The sequence below is a fragment of the Phascolarctos cinereus genome, unplaced genomic scaffold (assembly GCF_003287225.1).
Source record: "Phascolarctos cinereus isolate Bilbo 61053 unplaced genomic scaffold, phaCin_HiC Scaffold_5;HRSCAF=322, whole genome shotgun sequence".
NCBI lineage: Eukaryota > Metazoa > Chordata > Mammalia > Diprotodontia > Phascolarctidae > Phascolarctos > Phascolarctos cinereus.
This window is the reverse complement of record NW_027555958.1, coordinates 322,202,006-322,226,271: the sequence shown is the minus strand read 5'-3', so window position 1 is coordinate 322,226,271 and position 24,266 is coordinate 322,202,006. Positions and strand designations below refer to the sequence as shown.

General features: G+C 36.4%; 1 protein-coding gene across 1 annotated transcript in view; it reads left to right on the top strand.

The window, feature by feature from the left end:
• The window catches only part of NUP210L (nucleoporin 210 like), a 135,141-nt gene that overhangs the window by 44,297 nt on the left and 66,578 nt on the right, over positions 1 to 24,266 (top strand). Inside the window, exons 13-16 of the mRNA XM_020991696.2 lie at positions 15,796 to 15,994; positions 16,420 to 16,565; positions 18,785 to 19,006; positions 20,722 to 20,895. Of these exons, the coding sequence (XP_020847355.1) occupies positions 15,796 to 15,994; positions 16,420 to 16,565; positions 18,785 to 19,006; positions 20,722 to 20,895 (741 nt within the window). The remainder of the gene's footprint in view (positions 1 to 15,795; positions 15,995 to 16,419; positions 16,566 to 18,784; positions 19,007 to 20,721; positions 20,896 to 24,266) is intronic.

The following is a 24,266-nucleotide window of genomic DNA, read 5'->3' as shown; positions in this document are numbered from 1 at the left end:
TTATTATGCCCATTTTTGTATGAAACATTCCCTTGATATCTCTAATTTCCTTGAAGAGATTTTTTTGTCTTTCCCATTCTATTGTTTTCTTCTATTTCTTTGCATTTCTCATTTAAGAAAACATTATCTCTCCTTGCTATTCTCTGAAATTCTGCATTCATTTGAGTATATCTTACCCTTTCTTCTTTAGTTTTCTCTTTCCTTCTTTCCTCAGTTATTTGAAAAGTCTTATAAAACAACCATTTTGCTTTCTTGGTCTTCTTTTTCTTTGGGATGTTTTTTTTGTTGCTGCCTCCCGTACAATATTGTGAATCTCTGCCCATAGTTCTTCATGTACTCTATCAGATCTAAGCCTTTAAGTCTGTTCATCATTTGTACTTCATATTCATAAAGAATTTTATTTAGATCATACCTATACTGCCTGATGGCGTCTGATGGTTTTCTCTACTTTCTTCAATTTAAGTTTGAATTTTGCAATAAGAAGCTCATGATCTAAACCACAGTCAGCTCCTGGTCTTGTTTTAACTTACTTTATGGAGCTTCTCCACCTTTAGCTGCAACATATAGAATCAATGCAGTTTCTATATTGACCATCTAGTGATGTTTATGTGTAGGGTCAGTCGCCTTTTAGGTTGCTGAAAAGGTGTTTGCAGTTATCTTGGAAAAATAAGAGATCTAGAATATCAAAGGAAATGATGAAAAGAGAAAGAGACAAAGGAGGAGTGGCATTTTCAGACCTCAGACTATATTATAAAACAGCAGTCATCACAATCACCTGATGAATACAAAGAAGGAAAGATCTACGTGAACTGATGTCAATAAAGTAGGCCAAACCAAGAAAATAATATACATAATAACTATAAAAATGTAAACAGAAAGAACCATACACAAATCAAAAGTGAATGTTGTAAAATTACAAAGAATAAGCATGGCTCCAAAGAAGATTATATGATGTTTAAAAAAAATGTTTTCACATGCTACTGGGAAATAAGAAATACAGGAAATGGGGTACAGAAGTCTATCCTGCCTTACAGGAAAATAGAAGGGGAAGGGGATAAGACAAGGGGAGAGAGATAGAAGAGAGGACAGACTAGGGGAAGGGATATTCAGAATGCATGCCATCTTGGGGTGGGAAGAGGGGGGAGATGGGGTATAAATTTGGAATTCAAAAACTTGTGGGAGTGAATGTTGAAAGCTAAAAATAAATAAATTTATATTAAAAGAAAAAAAATTAAAAAGTGAAAGAGGAAAAAAAATTAAAAAAAAGAAGAGAAGATTATATGAGAAGACACCCCCACACTACTGTTTATGGAGAGCAGAGGGCCACAAGCATGGTACATGGTATCTTCAGATTTTTTTCTATGTGTTGATTAGGTAATGCTGATTTTTTTCTCTTGTCTTTAAAAATGTTATTTGTTATATGGAATGGCCCTCTGGGAAGCATAGGGAGAAAAACTGTGCAGAATTATGATAGATGTGAAAAGAGACATCAATCACAACTCATTAAAAATACAGAGATATTGTGGATGAAATCTATCATGTGGAAATGGGATGAAGCATGTGCCATTTCCATCGATCCATCAGGAGTGGTCCTGAAGATATTTTCAGTGATACTACTAAAAACTGGCTTATACCTTAATATGGTTAATCAATTATGTAAAGAAATCATTTTCTCTCCCAATGCAATAGTCTACATAACTATACGGAACTACAGAATATAAAAGAATAATTGCAGAATAGAAGCTTGTCTTTTGACTTTCTATCTGAACTCCATCAAATAGATTCTTAAAATAAGAATAACTATACCACTAACAAAACTCCACACATACAGTACTTTAAAATTTGCAAAGCGCCTTATTATAAATTATACCCCCCACACACATATAGGTATTATTATTTAAAACTCAACTGTATCTATCAGCTCATGACTGTGGATATTCCCTCCAACAAGGCAACTTACATCCCTATCTGTCCTATAAAACTCATCCATTTATTCCCAAAACTTAGCCAAAGAGGTCTGGAGAGGGGATAGGGGAGAAGATACCCAGTGTGCTGTCATCCTTCCTTGACGTCACAAGGATATGAGTAGAATTCTTCAGCTCTTTATCAGTTATTCCTACATGATCATCTCATCCTATTTTGTTTTTAATAATACTTTAAAGTGAAAACATCTTTTACTCCAGTTCTTTACAGTTCCATATTTGTTAACTGCTGCAGTATACTCAAACCCCCATGTAACCTGTCATTGTCCTCAGGATGATAGTCAATTTTAATTCTTCAGAGACTGTAGTTTTTTTCTCATTTACATCCATACAACAGCACTGAAAGAATACAGGTATTAGGAGCAGTGAGGTGGCACAGTGGATAGAAGTCTAGCCTTAGAGTCAAGAGGACCTGAATTCAAATGTGGCCTCAGACATATAACACTTACTAGCTGTGTGACCCTGGGCAAGTCACTTAACCCCATTGCCTAGCCAAAAAAAAAACCACAGGAAAAGAATACAGGTATTAAGAGGTGGGTTTTCATTTCAAGGAGACATTTGGGCTTATGAAATGAGCTCTGCAATTTTCCTTAGGCAATCTAGCCTGCTCTTCTCCTCCTCTTTAATTCTGGGCCCGATTAACTGTCTATTTAGTGTCTGTCCAAGATATATATACTGATGGACAACATAGCTTGTTCATCTAACTGCCTGTTATAGTCTAGACCAGAGGTTTTTTACCATTTTTGTGTCATAGATCCCTGCTCGGAATAATGTTTTTAAATGTGTAAAATAAAATACATGTGATTACAAAAGAAACCAATTATACTGAAATATAGATATCAAAATATTTTTAAAAAACAATCCCAGGTCATAAAACCACTGGTCTAGCCTTTCCACCAAGATGGTGCTAAAGGTGAATAAGGAAGCAATGTCCCCTCAATACAGAAGCCAAATCAAAGGCCTGGAAGACCAAGAAGGATGTGTTGTTGTCTTTCAGTTGTATCTGACTTTTCGTGACTCCATTTGGGGTTTTCTTGGCAAAGATACTGGAGTGGTTTGCCATTTCCGTCTCCAGATCATTTTATAGATGAGGAATGGAAGCAAACAGGGTTATATGACTTGCCCAAGGTCACACTACTAGTAAGTGGCTGAGGACAGATTTTAATTCAGTAAAATGAGCCTATCCACTGCACCACCTATCTACCTAAGAAAGGTATACACAGCCACAGAAAGATCTAAATGTTCCAAACCTTCCATTGACCCAAGATACTAAGTCTTTGAAGACAGCCCACACACCCTCTGAAAAATGTCCCTAAGAGAAACAAGCTGGATTACTATGCCATTATCAAGTTTTCCTTAATCACAGAGGACATTATGAAGATTAAGGACAACAGCCTGGTCTTTATTATGGATGTCAAGGCTAACAAGAATCAGATCAAGCAGGTGGTAAAGAAACTGTATAAAGTCAGTGTGGCCAAGGTCAACACTAATCTGGCCTGATAGAGAAAACACCTATGTCTGACTTGCCCCGGGATGACTCTGTGGAAGTTACTAACAAAACTGGAATCATCTAAACTACATCCAACCAGCATGTGCCACCAACAATAAAAAGTTTTCCAGCAAAAACAAAACGTAAACCTCTGGTCTAGGAAACAGGCGTTCTTCATCCATTTGATTTTTCCCATGTGTCTATTTAGGCCAGGCTCTTGGTTATGGATTTAAGAAGCTCTGCAGTTTTCCAAATTTGACGCAATCAACACAATGTCAGCTGCAAGTAGGAACATCAGAGGCAGCTAGGTGGTGCAGTGGATAGAACACCGGCCCTGAAGTGAGGAGGACCTGAGTTCAAATCCGGCCTCAGACCAGGCACCTGACACTTACTAGCTTTGTGACTCTGGGCAAGTCATTTAACCCTAATTGCCTAAAAACAAACAAACAAACAAAAAAACAGGTAGGAACATCAAAGGATGCTACCAGGGAAAATCTCCCTTCAATTTGAAACTCTATACTGGATCTCCTCCTGGGCAGTAGTCATCATTGTGCTTTTCCCAAACCTTTTCATCTCTCAAACCTCCCATGTTCCTCCCCCTTCCCCCCCCCCCCAATCCTCTAAGCTGAAAACTTTACCTCATTTTTACCTGAAAAAACTAAGGCCATTCTCTGAGAGCTCCTTCTCCCTTCTTCCTCATCTCACATCACTTAGACATTTTCCTCCACTGTCTCTTCCTTCATTTCACATGAAGAGGTGGCTCTTCTTACCAAGACTAATCTCTACAAGCACAAATGATCCTATTCCATCTCCTCTTCTCCAGTAGATTGCTTCTTCTATCATCCCTAGTCTCTTGTTAATCTTCAGTCTCTCTCTATCTACTGGCTGCTTCCCAATTGATTACAAACTTGCTCTCTTCTTTCCCATGCTCAAAAAGCCCTCATTTGATCCATCCATCTTCATTATCCCATATCACCTCCTTTTTGCAGTAAAACTCCTTGGGAATGTAGTCTATAATAGGTGTTTTCTCGTTTACTCTCACTCTCTTTTTTTTTTAGTTCAGTCATTTTTTTAATCTAGTATTTTATTTTCCTCCAGCTACATGCAAAAACAACCTTCAGCATTCATTTTTCAAACTTACTCTCACTCTCTTAACTCTATAGTCTAGCTTTCAGCCTCATCACCAAACTGAAATGGATCTCCCCAAAGTTACTAATGATCTCTTAATTGCCTAATCTAGTTTTCTTTTTAAAACTTTAAATTCCATTTAGTTTGGAAGTTGTAAACATTTAGTATGGCAACATCTATTAAAAACATTGTTCTTATATTTTTTGAGTCAATTTTATGTCTGGGGGATGAGGTGGGAGTGGGGTGGCATTTCTGACATTTTCTCTGCTACTCTGATTCCCATAGAGTTTATTTGTTGAACTCTCAAAGATATTTGGAGATTTGTATTTGCAGTGCAAAGATTTGTAGCACATGGATTTGTTGTCTATTGCTTTACAAAAGGTCATGAGTTTCTAGTGTAGCATTAAGACCATTTGATTGCATCTTTTTAAGTCCTAAATCTGTGCAATCCTCATTGGTATGTTGCTTCTATCATTTCCATGCAAAATCTGTGTGGATCAATAAATCTGACAACAACTTCATCTTGTAATCTGCTTGCTAGTCATTTGTTTGAAGCTTCCTTGTCAATATGTTGTTGGTTGAGTTCATGTGAATGTTTCCCCCGACCAGCCTTAGATCTTATCTGTTTCATAGACTCCATGAGTTGGTAAACTAGTATTAATTACATTCAGTAAGTCTAATCAGTGTCCAGTAGCATATAACTATTGTCAGCTTTTTTTTATTACTCTACAGAGTGGTATCTGTTCCAGAAATATTTTGTAAGTTTTCTGCCTACTTATCAAGTGATCTGAAAATATCTGCCACTTTTCCTCCTTTTTTAATTAATTTTTAGTTTTCAACAGTCACTTTCATAAGCTTTTGAGTTTCAGATTTTCTCCTCCTTCCTCCCCAAGATGGTGTGCAATCTCATGTAAGCTCTACATATACATTCCTTTTAAGCATATTTTCACATTAGTGATGTTGTAAAGAAGAATTAGGACCAATAGAAGGAACCACAAAAAAAGAAAAAATAGAACAGAAGAAAAATGAAAGAGCAAATAGTGTGCTTCGATCTACATTCAGACTCCATAGTTCTTTTCCTGGATGTGGATAGCATTTTCCATCATGAGACTTTTGGAGATGTCTTAGATATTTGTATTGCTGAGAACAGCCAAGTCTGTCAAAGTTAGTCATTGCATAATGTGGCTGTTACTGTGTGCAACATTCTTCTGCTTCTGCTCTCTTCACTCAGCATCAGTCCATACAAGTCTTTCCAGGTTTTTCTGAAGTCTGTTTGCTCATCATTTCTTATAGCACAATAACATGCCATTACATTTATATACCACAAATTGTTCAGCCATTCCCCGATTGATGGGCATCCCCTCAATTTCCAATTCTTTGCCATCACATAAAGAGCTGCTATAAATATTTTTGTGCATGTGAGTCCTTTTTCCTCCCTTTTCATAAAGAACTGTTCATCTTTTTGTACTATTTTGGAGTGATAGGCCCTATATTTCATTTATACTTGTATGAGTTTTTGTTTGAATGTTTTCAAAAAAATGTCATAATCCATTTTTCCTTTCCAAAAGTGTACATTTTCACTAGTATTTTGAAGGTATGTAATTTGTTCTAAAAATTTTCCCATTGAACTGTCACTTTAATATGCTGTTAAATTTCTTGATTTACACAACTATAGATTTCTCTTTGATAACTTTATGTTCATTGTGGCTTGTATAGAGAATACTAAGATAACTAAGACCATTTGTGAGTATTTCCTTAGTCTATTGGTGAAAATTTAATTGTTTTGATTTATCAAACAAAACAATAGTTACTTAACATATTATTAAATCCTAGAGAAAAATTTTCCTAAACATTTCAGTCTGGTCAAGGGTCAAGACAGATAATCACCTTAATTAGATTTGGATGTTCTTGATTTAAGTCTGGTTGTCACCTTGTCCCATTTTCTGGGGATTTAGAATTTCTTCTTAAACTCAGAAAATGGACAGGCTTTTGATAAGTGGAAAAGAAATGTAGCAGAAGACATTATTTCAGACTTTTGTAGTTAAAGAAAAAGTAGCAAGGGTATCTTGTTAAGGTTAAGGTCTCCCCACCACTACCGTTACCCAAAATTCTTTTTATGTATTGTCTTTCTCCATTAGATTGTGAGCTTCTTGAGGGCAGGGACTTGCCTTTCTTTGGCACAGGTCCTGGCACATAGCAGGAACTTAATTACTGCTTGTTGACTGATTAGGTTTCTCATTCATATGAAACCAATAATATTAGACTAAAGTATTATCCTAATATTATTTAGTTGTTTGTGCCCTAAAGAAGGAACAAAAGTGAATCAATATGTTTCCATGCCATGTTTTATATTCATTGTTATTTTTATTATTGTACTGGTATTATACTTTAAATAGAAAACATGTAGACTTCAAATGCTGTAGTATTTTTACTATTTTTGGGATCTGTTTGATGTATTTGTAGTTCGTGAATAAGCATGAGTGTAAAACTGGGTCAAAAATTTTACATTAATAAAGGTGGTATAAGTTTTACAGTGCTTTTAGGTCATTTGTTCAGTAATTACTACATTTACATTGAGTTACCTGCACCTTATACCCCATGGAATTTTTTGGCACACCTTTTTTGTTCATCAGCCAATCTATTATTTTCTTCAAAGTATTTTTGAGTTTTTGAGTGATGTTAGATATGAATGCTTTGTATAGACTACATTACATAAATTTACATACATCTGACTTACGTTGGGAGGGATTATTGGAGTGCTTGTCTTTTGGTTAGTGTATGATGCTATCTGTTAAGAAAGGTGAGGTCATAGAGACAGAGCCAGGATGGTGGAGAAAAGGCAGGAAATTGCCTGAGCTCTCCCTAGTTTCCCTCAAAACAACTTTAAATCAAGCCTCAAAATGGATTCTGGAACTGTAGAAAAAAGGACCGGATGAAACAATTTTCTAGCCCAAGATAACTTAGAAAGACTGTAGGAAAGGGCTGTCTCACCTTGGTAAAAGGTGAGTGCAGCCCAGCACAGGTGGTGTCTGGGCAAGCCAGCGAGAGGCCCCTAGCTCCTGGATAGATCAGCAACCAGGGCCCTATAGTGGTTCAGCAAGCCAGCAGCATAGCTAGCTGGCTGTGAGGCATCTAGCCCCAGTGCAGCAGGCTAGTGGCCAGACCTGGCAATCCTGGAATAAGTACGACTGGGCCAGGTGACCCTAGAGAAGCAGGGTAGCCACCAGCTCCAGAGGCGCCACACACAGCAAGCCAGCCATCAGGCTTCTGCCTCTGGTGCATGAAGCATGGGACAGCGCCCCCTGTGTCCCAGGAGCAGAGCTCAACTTTAAAAGTCACAAAATAGGCTGAAAATGAACAAAACACAAACAACAAAATCTTGACCATAGAAATCTCCTATGGCTACAGGGAATATCAAAACACAAACCCAGAAGGGGATAAAATGTCAAAATGTCTACTTGTAAAACCTCAAAGAGAAATATGAATCGGTCTCAGGCCCAAAAAGTCCTTCTGGAAGAGCTCAAAAAGGATTTTTAAACTCAAACAAGAGAGGTAGAAGAAAAATTGGGAAAAAGAAATGAGAGAAAATTATGAAATAAAAGTCAAAAGCTTGGTAAAGGAAGCACAAAAAATGAAAGAAGATGCACAAAAATTCACTGAAGACAACAGCTCCTTAGAAAGTAAAAGTGGCCAAATGAAAAAGGAGGTACAAAAGCTAACTAAAGAAAATAATTCCTTAAAAATTAGAATTGGGCAAATGGAAGCTGAGGACTCTATGAGACATCAAGAATCAATTAAACAAAATCAAAAGAATGAAAAAATAGAAGAAAATGTAAAATACCTCATTGGAAAAACAACTGACCTGGAAAATAGATCCAAGAGAAATAATTTAAGAAATATTGGACTACCTGAAAGCCATGGTCAAAAAAAGAACCTGGACAGCATCTTTCAGGAAATTATCAAAGAAAACTGCCCTGCTATTACAGAACAAGAAGATAAAATGTAATTGAAAGAATCCACCAATCACCTCCTGAAAAAGATCCCAAAATGGAAACTCCCAGGTTTCATGTGAATGAGAAACCTAATTAGTCCGACAAGCAGTTATTAAGTTCCTGCTATGTGCCAGGCCCTGTGCCAGACAAAGAAAGGCAAAAGACACTCCCTGCCCTCAAGAAGCTCACAATCTAATGGAGAAAAACAATACATAAAAAGAAGTTGGGGTGGTGGTAGTGGTGGGGAGACCTTAACCTTAACAAGATACTCTTGCTACTTTTTCTTTAACCACAAAAATCTGAAATAATGTATCCCATAATTCTCAGGTCAAGGAGAAAATACTGCAAGCAGCCAGAAAAAACAAATAAACAAACAATTCAAGTATGGAAGAATCACAATCAGGATTACATAGGGTTTAGCAGAGTCTACATTAAAAGATCAAAGGACTTGGAATATGAATTTGTTCCAGAAAGCAAAGGACCTTGGATTACAACCAAGAATCAATTACCCAGCAAAACTGAGCATAATTTTTCAGGGGGAAGAAATGGATATTCAGTGAAATAGGAGACTTTCAAACATGCCTGATGAAAAGACTCCAGAGCTGAACAGAAAATTCGATTTTCAGATATGAGACTCTAGAAGCAAAAAACATAAACAAGAAAGAAAAAAACCTAAGTTATGCAGTAAGGTTAAACTGTTTATAACTTTAAATGAGAAGATGATACTTGAAACTCTTAAGAACTGTATCCCTATTAGGGCAGTTAGAAGGAGTATGCATAGGCAGAGGGTGAAGGTATATGTTGATTTTGATGGGGTGATATAAAAAAATTAAGGTGTTAGAAAGGATTTCACTGGGAGAAGAGGAAAGGGAGAGGCAGAATGGGGTTGATTATATCACATGAAGAGTCATGAAAAACCCATTAACAGTGGAGGAAAAGAAGGGAGGTGAGCATTGTTTGAATGTTACTATCATCCGATTTGGCTCCAAGATGGAATAACATACACACTCAGTTGGGTATAGAAATGTATCTTACTCTATAGTGAAGTAGGACAGGAAAGGGACAAGAAAGGGAAGACTCTGATGGAAGGGAGGGAAGATTGATGGAGGTGATGGTCGGAAGCCAAACATTGATGAGGACGGACAGGGTGAAAGGAGAGAGAGAAAAAAGTATAAATTGGAAATGCATAGTTAGTAATCATAATTGTGAATGTAAATGGGATGAACTCTCCCATAAAATGGAAGTGGATAGCAGAATGGATTAGAAACCAGAGACCTACAATATGTTGTTTATAAAAAACACTTTTGAAGCAGAGAGATACACACAGAGTAAGGTAAAAGGCTGGAGCAGAATATATTATGCTCCAACTGAAGTTAGAAAAGCAGGAGTAGCTATCATGATTTCAGAGAAAGAAAAAGCAAAAATAGATCTAATTAAAAGAGACAAGGAAGAAAAACTACGTCTGGTTAAAAGGTACCATAGACAATGTAGTAATATAAATACTAAATGTATATGCACTAAATGAGATAGCATCCAGATTTCTAAAGGAAAAATTAGATTAGTTACAGGAGGAAATAGTAAAACTGTACTAATGGGGAACCTCAACTTTTACTTTCAGAACTAGATAAATCTAACTGCAAAATAAACAAGAAAGAAGTTAAGAAGGTTAGAAAAGCTAGATATGATAGACTTCTGGAGAAAAATGAATGGCACCTACACAAAACTTGACCATCTATCAGGGCATAAAAAGCTCCCAATCAAATGGAAAAGGCAGAAATATTAAATGCATCCTTTTCAGATCATGATGCAAGAAAAATTGCATTCCATAAAGGGCAGTGGAAGGGATTAAATAGATTAAATATTGATTAAATTCTAGATATAGATTAAAAATTAATTGGAAACTAAATAATCTAACTCTAAAGAATGAGTAGGTCAAAGAACAAATCATAGAAGCAGACAATACTTTCATTAAAGAGAAATGACAATAATGATACAACATACCAAAATTTAGGGGATGCAGCCAAAGCAATACTTAGGGGAAATTTTATGTCTCTAAATGCTTGCATCCATAAAATAGAGAAAGAGCAGATCAGTGAATTGGGCATGCAACTAAAAAAGCTAGAAAATTAACAAATTTTAAATCCCTAGTTAAACACCAAATTGGAAATTCTGAAAATTAAGGAGAGATGAATAAAATTGAAAATAAGAAAACTATTGATCTAATAAATAAAACTAAGAGCTGGTTCTATGAAAAAAAAAACACAGTAAAATAGATAAATCACTGGTTAATTTGATTAGAAAAGAAAGAAGACCAAATTACCTGCATCAAAAATTATCAGTATCAAAATGAAGATGTGAAGTCATCACCAATGAAGAGGAAATTAAAGCAGTCATTAGGAGCTATTTTGCCCAATTGTATGCCAATAAATCTGAAAATCTAAGTTAAATGGATGAATATTTACAAAAATAAAAATTGGCCAAATTAACAGAAGAAGAAATAGAATATTTAACCCCATTTTAGAAAAAGAAATTGAACAAGCCATCAATGAATTCTCTAAGTAAAAATACCCAGGGCCAGGTGGATTTACAAGTGAATTCTACCAAACATTTAAAGAACAATTCATTCCACTGCTGTATAAACTATTTAGGAAAATAGGCAAAGGAGTCCTACCAGCATTATCTGTAATGGGTATAAGCTAGAAATCTTCCCAGTAAGATCAGAGGTGAAACAAGGATGCCCATTATCAGCACTGTTATTCAGTATTGTACTAGAAATGTTAGCTTTAGCAGTAAGAGAAGAAAAAGAAATGGAAGGAATTAGAATAGGCAAGGAGGAAACAAAACAATCACTCTTTGCAAATGATATATGATGCAATACTTGGAGAATCCTAGAGAATCAACTAAAAAACTACTTGAAATAATTAACAACTTTAGAAAATTTGTGAGATATAAAATAAACCCACATAATTCATTAGCATTTCTGTATACTACCAACAAAGCTCAGTAGGAAGAGATAGAAAGGGAAATTCCATTTAAAATAACTGTAGACAATATAAAATACTTAGCAGTCTTCCTGCCAAGACAAAACCAGAAACTATATGAACACAGTTATAAGAAACACTCCTGCAAATAAAGTCAAATCTAAATAATTAGAAAAATATCAATTGTTTATGGGTAGGCCAAGCCAACATGATAAAAATGACAGTTCTACCTAAATTAATTTACTTATTCAATGCCATACTAATCAGATTACCAAAAGAAATCATTTTATAGAGCTAGAAAGAAATGATAGCAAAATTCACCTGGAAGAACAAACTGTCAAGAATATCAAGGGGATTAATGAAAAAGAAAAAGAAAAGGAAGATGGCTTAGCTATACCAGATCTCAAACTGTATTATAAAGTGACAATCATCAAAACTATCTCATACTGGTTAAAAAATGAAGTGGTGGATCAATGGAATAGATTAGGTACACAAGATACAGTAGTAAATGGCCATAATAATCTAGTGTTTGATAAACCCAAAGACCCTAGCTTCTGGGATAAGAATTCACTATTTGACAAAAACTACTGAGAAGACTGTAAAACAATATGGCAGAAACAAGATGTAGACCAACATCTTACACCACATACCAAGATAAGGTCAAAATGGGTATATGATTTAGGTATAAAGGGTGATAGCATAAGCAATTTAGTAGAGCAAGGAATAGTCTACCTATCAGAGCTATGGACAAGGGAAGATTTTTGACTAAACAAGAGGTAGAGAACATTATGAGATATAAAATGAATAATTTTGATTATATTACGTTAAAAAGTTTTTGCACAAACAAAACCAATGCAACCAAGATTAGAAGGAAAGCAGAAAGCCTGGGGAAACAATTTTTACAGCAAGTGTCTCTGATAAGGGGCTCATTTCTCAAGTATATAGAGAACTGAGTCAGATTTATAAGAATACAAGTCATTCCTCAATTGATAAATGGTCAAAGAATGTGAACAGGCAGTTTTCAGATGATAAAAGCTATCTCTAGGAATGAAAAAATGTTCTAAATCACTATTGATTAGATAAATGAAAATTAAAACAACTCGGAGATACCACCTCACATCTATCAGGTTGGCCAATATGACAGAAAAAGAAAATGATAAATGTTGGGAGAGGATGTAGGAAAATTGGGATACTAATGCACTATTGGTGGAGTTGTGAACTGATCCAACCATTCCAGAGAGCAAACTATGCCCAAAGGGCAATCAAACTGCATACCTTTTGATCCAACAATACCACTACTAGGTGTGTGTCCCAAAGAGATCATAAAAAAGGGGAAAGGACCCATTTGTGCAAAAATATTTATAGCAGCTCTTTTTGTGGTGGCAAAGAATTAGAAACTGAAGGACTGTCCACCAGTTGGGGAATGTCTGAACAAGCTGTACTATTATACTGTAGGAGATGACAAGCAGGCAGATTTCAGAAAAACCTAGAAAGACTTACATGAACTAATGCAAAGTGAAGTGAGCAGAACCAGGACAACAATATTGTACACAGTTATCAGCAATATTGTGCAGTGATCAACTGTGATTGATTTAGCTCTTCTCAGCAATGCAGTGATCTAAGACAATTCCAAAAGACTCGATGGAAAATGTTATCCACATCTAGAGAAAGAACTTATGGAGTCTGAGTGCAGATCAAAGCATACTATTTTTACGTTCTTTATTTTTTCGTGTTTTTTTCCCTTTTGTTCTGTTTCTTCTTTCACAATATGATTAATATGGAAATACGTTTTACATGATTGCACACATATAACTATATCAAATTGCTTACTGTCTTAGGGAGGGCAAGGGAAGGGAGAGAGGGAGAAAATTTGGAACTCAAAATTTTATAAAAAAAAGAATTTTTTGAGTTGTCTTTACATGTAACTGGAAAAAATAAAATACTATTGGATAGAGCACTGACCCTGAAGTCAGGAGGACCTGAGTTCAAGTGCAGCCTCAGACCAAACACTTGACATGTACTAGCCATGTGACCCTGGGCAAGTCACTTAACCCCAATTGCCAACAAATAAATAAATAACTAAATGAACAAACAAACAAACAAATAAATAAACAAATAATATACTATTAGAAAAAAGAAAGGTGTGATCCTGTTTGGGTCAAAGAGGAAGCTGGTAAAATATGCCAATTTGTACTGTTTGAGCCAATAATTATGGATCTTATCCTGGCTTGCTGCTTTCTAGTTTTGCAAAGAAGCTAGTGTTTATCACTTCTCTTGATGTAAATAATCTGTCATTCATTATATTTTGGTGCACAAACTTTACATTTGTTCCACGTTATACTATTATCATCTTATTCATTCTCCTCATATTTTTCAATGAGATTTAGATAGAAATGGTCCTGGGACATATTGCTATCCTGTTATTATATATTTAACATTTCATAGTTTTTCATGAATGGATAAAACAACTGCTTTTTCTAAGTGAATAAGAGTCTTAACATTAGAAATTGCTGCTGGGTGAAGGGGTTGAGGCATTGTACCCACTTCCTTCCTCAGTAAGGAACTTAATTGTTCTAGACTCGTGCATGTTGCTCAAACTGGGTCCTAAGGGAACCTGACCATGTAGTAAAGAAGCCTCTTTTTCTCACCTCCTTTGTCTTGTTATGTTCCTCTACCCTGGCAACCTGGGGAAAACTTACTTAAGAATTAGGCATTTGTGCATATCTAGGTCTCCCCAAGAGGGAGGAACTAGAAAGGTACTTGTTGTAGAATGTAAATCATTTATCGGATAGATGTTTTTTATTTCCTATATACAAAAGAAATATTAAACGCAAGCTCACACTTGACAGAAACAAATATGAACAAGTGGCAATACTAACTACTGTTACACTGTACCTACAGATTAACACTTGAAGCTGTCTAACGTGAAGCAGTTTGCTTGACTGCTGGCATTTCGCATTGCACCTCAGCCCTGCATTATGTTCTTTGAAGTTCTGTGTTCTGGTAAAATGAGCCAGTCTTGGGCTCATCCTCTTATTGGTGGCTGCCTTCTCCAAGGGTGCTAGAGTAGTTGCTGGAGACTCCTCTCTGTGCTGTCAGTCATCTCCAATTAAAAGCACCCAGGTCTACTGGGCTACTCTAATGTGTAAGGTCATTTCCAAGCCTGGACACAGATACTTCAAGATCTGTGTTCAATCAGCTGTTCAGGTGGAAAGCAAAAAGTAGAAAAGACAGCTAGAGACCTAAGCAAAGTTTGTCTAGTTGAGTCCTACTATTCTAGTTAACACATGGGAGAATTTTGTCTTCAGCCCTTTTGTTCTCCCCCTTATCTTTTCTTCATTCCTTAATCTAATCCTATAATCATTTTTTCACTCATATCCCCAACCTGTTCTGATCACCACTCCAAGATTGATTTTGCAACACTACTTTGAACATGCCATCACTCAACAAGCCTTCATTAATTCCCCTTAGCCTACCAAATAAATTTCACACTTGGCCCTCTCATAGCTTTATCTCTTCCTATTCTCCTTACTCTTTTCTCTAATTGAACTGAGCTACTCTGCTTTCTTTGTACATAATTCTCCTATGTTCCTTTCTTTGTTCATGTTACTCCCTCTATTTGGAGTATCTTCTCCTTACATCTCACTTGTTGAAATCTTAACCATCCATCAGGTCCCAGAATACATGCCTTTCCTCCAAGTCACCTTCCTGCACCTCTACATTCCTGCTCTATCCCACTGCTGTCTAGAATTTGTCTCCCCATACTCTATTCTGTATAGCCACTGAAAGTAAGGAAAGTTTATGAGAAACAGTCACATAATCCTAAGCAGTTTGTGACAACTGAATGGCTACTTCTGAGGTTAGAAGGCTGAAGAAACATAGAGAGTTGAGTTTTCCAGATTCTTGGGAAAAGAACTGCTTTTTGAGGGGCGGGGGGGGGAGAAGGGTGAAGCAATTGGGGTCAGGTAACTTACTGAGAGTCGCACAGCTGGATTATGTGTTATGTGTCTTAGGCTGGATTTGAACTCAGGTCCTCCTGACTCCAGGGCCGGTGCTCTGTCCACTGAACCACCTAGCTGCCCCCCTGCTTGTGCTTTTTAAAAGTTTGTCCTACTTGGGGGTGCTGCAGATCTTCCTAGTCTAAGAAAATTCATTCTGTTGTCATTCCAAGAGCTTTCTTTGCTTGGCTTTCAGAGAAAGTTCATGACCATTTTTCCTTCCAGGTGTATGTTCTGAAGCTGAGCAAACTGAAACTCTTGCCCTTTCATGCCGATGTGGAGATTGGCCAAGTCATAGAGATCCCTATTGCCATGTACCACATAAACAAGGAGACTGGGAGTGCCATGGCATTCACAGACTGCTCTCTCTTATCTCTGGATGTCAGCACGGATAAGCAAGGGGTCTTTACTCTTCTCAAAGAAGGTAAGGAAACAAGATTTCCTATTTGTGGCCTTCCTATAATCAGGAGGTCAGAAAGAAGAAATTATAATGATATTTCTCAATATTCTTTTGTAGGTAGGGTAACAGAGATTAAGTGACTTGTCCTGGGTTTTATGTTGAGCCACTGAACCCAGAACTCAGCTTTTCCAGTTGCCAGGCCAATCCTTTTTCCCTTAAGCCACATGGATACAACTTGTTCACTGGTTAAATATTTTGTTTGTTATCCTTTTCTACACTGACCAGTGTCCTAAGTATGACACAACAGATAGTGATGAGCCTGAAGATCAGTATCTAAGACGAATTATTTTTAATGTCTATTAAATATTCATTTTCTCTATTTTCCCAGTCCCTGGACCTATGTATTCATGCTTATTTACTTCATTCAGACGATGCCTTTTGATCCACAGGTATGCAAAAATCAGGACCAGTGTTCTGCTCTAGTACCCACATAGCAGCCAAGTCCTTGGGCCACACCCTAGTGACAGTGAGTGTGATTGTGCATGAAGAATACTTTGAGAGCAGTGCCACATTTGCTGCTTATGAACCACTTAAGGTGAGATGTTCCACTAAGGAAGGGGCCAGCAGTTCTTCCCGTGGGACTCAGAAAGTGTCAGTACTTTGATTTGTGGATTCTCTACTTTCAGATCAGTCATTTCTTTGTCTTATGAGTTTCTCACATTTAGATTCTACTTGAAGTCACGGTTATATCATCAAAGATAAGTCAAGGAGTTACCTAGGAGCACCTTTGAGCTATACCAGCGAAAATTAGCATATATTCTTGGGAAGTTCTTCCTAAACGAGGGTGGGAAGTTGATTTTCTTCTGCCTCATATTCACAGACCTTCTGGGAAATGAGAATAGGATCTTTTTTGTGGGTCACCATTACTATTCCGTTTTGATAAAACACTGTTGGGATATGAGACTGCAGAGTCCAGCTTGCTTGCTCTATATTTTATTCTAGCCAGAAGTTAAAATTGATATGTTTGTAAGTCATTGCTTACTAGGCACTGCCAAATCCTGACTCCATGGGAGTTAAAGAAAGGAAGCAATTACAAGGAAGAAGTTAACAGTGATGTGATGATGAAAAAAATGTTAAACTATTAATTTTTTAAAGCGGTTTACCTTGTTATTAAAATATGAATGCTAAATAGGCTTTATTGTTCCTCTTGCTGCTAGTCCAGGGTGTTCGTCAAACAGGTTCTATGTATATATGTGATACCCACATACTCCTTTGATGCATGGGCAGTGTATGTTAAACTCTTTGCCTAACGTGAATTTACTTAGCTATTCAGGCCTCAGACTGTTCTCACTGTTGTAACATTTCTAGGTTTCTTGTATAGTTTTCTACGTGCCCTTCTATATGTGTCCTATTGTAGATGATAGTCTTCTTGGGGAAAGGGGTCATGTCTGTTTCATTTGCATGTATAATGAGAGCACATTATTATGCAAACTGAAATAAGAATGCTATTAGATGGTTATGATGATCCATATAGAGCATATAAACCCAAGTTTCCATTGTGTTTATTTCAACCTTCTTTGCTTTGGAACCTGCCCATTATGTGTTTACCCAGTAAATTGATATGGTTTATACTCTTCGAAGGAAGAAAATACACTTAATGGTACATATTTTACCCATTTTTCCTTTTCTTGCCCCTGCTCCTTTCATTTATGTGCCATACATGCTTCCAAGAAGGTAGGTTTTTTGTTGTTTGTTTTGCAGAGACAGCGTGGTATAGTAGGAAAAACACTGGATTATGAGTCAGAAGATTTGAATTCTTTCCCAGCTCTGCCCTAGCTACTTGGGCAAATCATTTAACCTTTCTTAGTTTCCTTAACTATTAAAAAACTGAAGGTAATAACATCTCCCCTGACTGTTATACAGACTTGCTATGAAATTTAAATGAGGAAATAATATGTGAAAAACATGTTGCCCTAGTTTGAATCACTGCATAAATACAAGATATTAATATTACTATGTTTTTAGCAGGGGGAGTTGTTCTTTGAAAAGAGATAGTATGCCAAGCAATGTGCAGTAGGTTTTTGTTGAACGTTTACTTTGTTCATAGAGCACTGTACCATATAGAGTTACAAAGGAAATATAAAATGTAGTTCCTACCCTTGAGCTCACAAATCAAGTGGGGGAGATAAGATTATGTGCATTTTATGTATTTATATAACATGAAATAATTCAGTGCCAAAATGAATGATAGAATATAATAAGTATTTAAAATGGTTGTGGGTTAAGTTAAAGAGGATGCTTTCATCAAGAAGATAGAACTTGAGGTAGACCTTGAATGATGGGTAAGACTTGGATAGACTAGAAAAATGAAAACATGAATTCTAGGTGAGGGGCCCAGTATATGCATAAGTATCTTTTAGGAAAATGTTTTGAGTCCAGTATCATTTCCTATCTCATTTAGATGCTTCATTTTTAACTATATGTAAAAAAAAAATGCTGAAATTTTTTCTGAACCTTTTGAAAAGTTATTTTCACTTCCTTCTGGTCCCATTCGTCTGGCCCAAACAGAAAAGGCCCACTGGTTTGATACTATAAAAACATGTAAGTAAGTAAGGGACTTATGCTGAAAATCAGCATAGAATGAAGGAAAGCCATTGATTAAGATGGGGAAGGGCAGGGTAGATTGGCTCTCTTCTTGACAGTTGTCCCAAGATGGGAAGGGCAGAAGTTATTTCTCACTCCTCTTGGCCTGGGGCCCATGACTGGCGCCAGCTTTCCCAGCCAGCCATAGTTAACTCCTTTCTATGTCTTCAGGCTGTGAATCCTGTGGAGGTGGCACTGGTGACATGGAGGTCTGTGAAGGAGATGGTGTTTGAGGGGGGGCCTGGGCCATGGGTTTTGGAGCCTTCACGATTTTTTTTGGAGCTGAGTGTGGAGAATGAATCGAAGATCAGTGTATCAGAAGTCCGGCTACCAGCAAAGAGAAAACAGAACCAATATATCTACCGGATACTGTGCCTGGAGTTAGGAGAACAAGTAGGAAAATTATCTTTTCTTTATACAACTTAGAGAAAAATTTACATAACACATCATGCTCTCATTTATCTTTTCCAAATTTTCATAAAGAAGAGAACATTTCTTTTCCAGCCAGTGAGTGTAAGGAGAATTATTGTTTTACTGATGGAGGGCTTTTTAAATTGACTGCCCTTTAATGCACCTGAAGGTTTCAACTTGCCAATCTGAGGATTCTAATAGTTCTCCAAATAGAAATCAAGTCCTTTTTGTAGTGAGCAGATTCATCTTTCATGATGATTTTCATTGTCGTGGGATTTTAGAATTCGAAGAATCTTGGAGATGATCTAATCCAGAGGTATCAGACACATGGCCTTCAGGCCACACATGCCTATAAGAATCCTGAGTGTGGCTGAACCAGATAAAAATGTAATTGGGAAATATTTAATAAAATAAAACTACAGTAAAACATTGACAGTGTTAACATGTGGTTTTCTAATTCAACATGTAGCCCATAGGGATTTTATGTACAGTTTTGTGGCCCTGTTTTTATTTGGGTTTGATACCACTGGTCTTCTAGATGGCATATTATACCTTCTACTTCCATAAGAGTTTTTTCTTTTAATTGAAGAACATTTATTATGTATTTATTGTGTGCAAAGGACTGTACTAGGTACTGCTTCCTTTTTAGTACAAGCACTTAAAAACAAAAGAAAAATAAGGAAAACAGTAAACTGTAATCCGGATGATGTAATCCAGAATTTAGATTGCTTCTAAATTACATAGATAATATGCCTTTTCCAGAAGCTTTAACTTTTTATATGAAAACTCTCTTAATAAAGGTGCCTTTGCTTTAATTAAGACACTCCTCTTTTGGCAGTGCCCTTTTGCTTTTACACCCCCTCAAGATTCTCTGCAGACTTTTCATTAAGAACAGCAGTTCTGAAGAACAGCCCTTAGTTTACATTTTAGAAATCCCATCAAAGGGTTTAGGTTAACTGTGATAATAAGGCTGTCCTTCATATACAAAAAAAAATAATATTATTATCCATTATCAATGAAAATACATGTTTTGAATTACTTTTCTAGTAGTAGTGATGAATTTTCATTGATCCACCCACCCTCTCCTGCCTTATGTTTAGTGGCAAATATTTGTCACGGAGCTGTCTGCCCACAGTTAAGGATTTGGTCTGTGACTCTGAAACAGAACATGTTAACTACTGTACTGGGGATCACACCCAAGACTTTGGCTTCATTAATATCATGCTCTAACCAGCTGAACTAATACACTTGAGTCTATAATGTCTCTAATTAATTTGACTATATATTCAATGATATAGGGGTTAATTATCCAGGGTGAAACCCTTTGCTTTCTTCACCTTCTGCAGTTCATTAGCGCCTTCACCGGGGAAGATGAAATACAAATTAATTTTATTCTTTGCAAGTAGCCATGATAAAAGTTTTAGTAGAAGGTGGATTAAAACATTTGGCAAAAATACATATATTTTATATGTCATGTATAATATGTTTAAAATTATCTATCAATTAATAATGTCCCTACCTCCTATCAGTGCAGACAGTTGAGAGTTATAACACTTCCAAGGGATTTATCTGTATATAATGTCTAAATGGTGATTACTTCCTCTGATTAAGTTATTTGTACTGTATTCTATCTGGTGCATATCTGGCATGAAATGCTTCCCCATTGCTATAACCATCTTTTTGTACTGATTTCAAAGGTGCTGACATTCTGCATTGGAAATCATCCAGGTGTCCTGAACCCCAGCCCTGCTGTGGAGAAGGTACAAATACGTTTCATTTGTGCCCACCCTGCCAGCATGTCCGTAACTCCAGTATACAAAGTGCCCACAGGTGCCCAGCCATGCCCACTGCCACAGCACAACAAACAGCTGGTGAGTCCAAACTGCATTTAAGACTAACTCAGTACTGCTGTCCGTTGGTGTATATGGATCAACAGGCCCAAGATGTAGGTTTCATTTTATTTGAAATTTGAAGATTATGTCATAATTGAAATTAAGGCAAATTGAAGCACAAAGTTCTGAACACGTTCAGTTTATTGGTAAGGCCATCAGTTACCAATAAAAGGAGTCTTAGCTCCTCAGCAAGCCAAAAGACCCTGAATGAGGGTAGATAGATTGTTTTTATAGACAAAAGGAAGACCATCCAAAAACTAGAAGGCAGCATCATAGGTGGGGAAAACAATATGATTGGTTACGGAGTCAGAAAAGCATCATAGATGTGGGGGCCAGTATGTTTGTCTGGAAATTTAGAATGCTGGACTAGCAACAACCCCTCCATCCATCTTGTCACTGTGGAAAGCTCATTGGTGATACTCACCTGCATGGCTAATTAGTATCTCAACAATAACAGACCAGACTTTCTTGAAGAAAAGCCAGTGTTGCAGAAATAACAGAGCAGACTTCTGACAGCCACCTACAGCCTTCAAGGATAGCAGATTTACTTAACACAAGAATAGAACAGTGATTAGCGGGAAAACTGAGCTTCTATACTTAATTAACTCAGAAATGAAAGTTAAACTTATGAACTTGTGAGCTTAACTCAAAGACTTAAGACCAACTCAAAGGCAGTATACAAAATGTCGGCAATGATACAGAATCAATTACAAAAATGGAGACAATATTAGTTTGATTTTCTCAACTAGGAGTTTATATACTGTTCATTATATTATCTAAGAATTCTAGAATTTGCTATGCCAAGTGACGTGTTTGTGTCCACTCTATCATTGCACTGTCAGCCAACTTTTTATTGTGCAAGTGAGGCTGAAATCTGATGCCATCTCTCCTCAATTTAGTTGCTAGAGTGTACTCATGCCTGATAAGGTTTTAATATGTGACAGTGATGACAGCTGTGAACCTCAGTCTGATTGAGTCATGCAGGGAACACATTAGAATTGTTTGAACAAATTAGCAGAACCTCTGAGGTATCTAAATATCTTTGCTGTAGAAGAACTTCAACATATGGAGAGTGGGAAAGATTGCAAAACAGAAGCTGCTTGTAGAGTGAGAGGGCCCCCCCCCAGGCCCTTCAAGGAGGAAGAAGAGATTTCTTTTTTCTTCCTACCTCCTATCAGTTACAGTATGTAGAAGCAAAGCCAAAGAGTTCTGTAGTTCAAGGGAAAATTTAAATGACAGGGCCTTTACCCCAAAGAGATTTAAAAAAAAAAAGGAAACAGTCATATTTTCGAAATATATTTTGTAGTGAAAAAAACTGGAAACTAAGGGGGTGCTTATCAACTGGGCAATAGCTTAACAAATTATGGTATATATTATACTGTAAGAAATGATGAAAGGGATAGTTTTAGGAAAACATGGGAAGACTTATATGAACTGATGTAGAGTGAAGAGAAGAGAAATAGGAGAACAATTTATATAAATAACAACATTGTAAAAACAACTTTGAAAGACTTAAGATCTCTGATCAACACAATGCTCAAGCATGATGCCAGAGCATCGATGATGAAGCTTTTTATTGACCATCTGACAGGCAAAGTGATGGACTCAATATTACTCAAAATAAAACATACATTTTTGGACAGAGACAATGTGGGGATTTGTTTTGCTTGACTACATATTTATTACAAAGGTTTTATTTTTTCTTTTCCTTCACAAAAAGAGGGTACAGTAGATGGGTGGAGAAAATAAATGCTCATTAATTGGAAAAAAATTTAAGAGAACTCAAGGTGCAATTGAAGAAACAGAGATATGCTCCAGAAAGGCATGGCTACAAAGAGACCATTACTTGAGGGAGGAAGCAATTTTTAGGAATGGGTCTTCTGGCAGTAGAGAAACAAGCTAGCTGGGGAAAAGAATAGATCCTGAGAACCTACCTGATAAATCTACCTGGCAGAGATCCAGGACGCTGTGTAGAGTTGTGAACTGCCTGTGTAGCTCATGTGTTCCATGATGTATGTTGTATCACTACTATTGTATTTATACCATTATACTTCAAGTTTGAGCCCACTCTTCCCATGTGTGTTTTGTGTATTTGTGGAAGAGTACTCATTCCAGGTTTATGGGGAGATTGTTTTAAAACTACTATTTTTACTATGCCATCTTAGTAAATGCCTTTGCTAAAATTGTGTATACTGACAGATTGTTATTAAGAAGCACACAGGTTGGGACAGCCAGGTGGTGCAGTGGATAGAGCATTGGCCCTGGAGTCAGGAGGACCTGAGTTCAAATTTGATCTCAGACACATAACATTTACTGGCTGTGTGACTCTGGGCAAGTCACTTAACCTCAATTGCCTCACACACACAAAAAAGAAGAAGTACATAGGTTGATATATAGTGTTGAGAATGCTAACCACACTAGCAGTCCCACCCTGGGCATCTAACCTTTGAGTACAAGTTGGGGGAGTAGACTAGAGAGAATTCTACAGTTATATTAATGAGATACAGGGAAAATTTGAGTAATTGAAAATTATACAAAATTATACAGAAACTTAATTTCAGCATCTATCCCTATCAAAACTTTTATTATGCCTATAGTAGTTTTAGCAGTAAATATTAAGTTAAAAATAGTAATATAACATTAAGTAAAATATTAAGTAAGAATAGAAAAGTTAACTAACTTAACTCCAGTGAAAAGTACTACTTAGCAAATTAGTAGTGAAATAACTAGTAGTAATTAGATTTGGGGTAGAGGGAACAAATTTCAAACGTTAGATCATTGGCTTACCCATAATTGATTCCTAAGTATAATTCCACCCTTGGTGAAAGGATGTCTTTTTTAAGACTATGCAGAACAGATTGGCTAATTCTGTATGTTAAAAAATTTATACAGTATCAACAGCATTGTAAAAATAAATAACTTTGAAATATTTAAGAACTCTGATCATTGCACTGACCAACATGATTCCAGAAAATTCACGATGAAGAACACTACCCATTTATTGACAGAGATGTGATGGACTAAATAGGCAGAATGAGACACATTTTTGGATATGTCTTGTGTAGTAATTGTTTTATTTGACCATATATATTTGTTAAAAGCTTTTGTTTTTCTTTTTTTCCCCCCAGGAAAAGGGAGAGATGGAATGGAGAGAAAATATAAATTTATTAATTGAAACAAACAAACTTTTTAATTCTCTAAAATACACAAAAAAATAAAATGCACAAAATGTTGCCTACTGAGAATTAATAAGTTAGCATTTATTAAGTGCTTACTATGTGTCAGGCATTATGCTAACCATCAAAGATATAAAAAGTAAGGAGTCCTTGTTCTTAAGAAGTTTATATTAT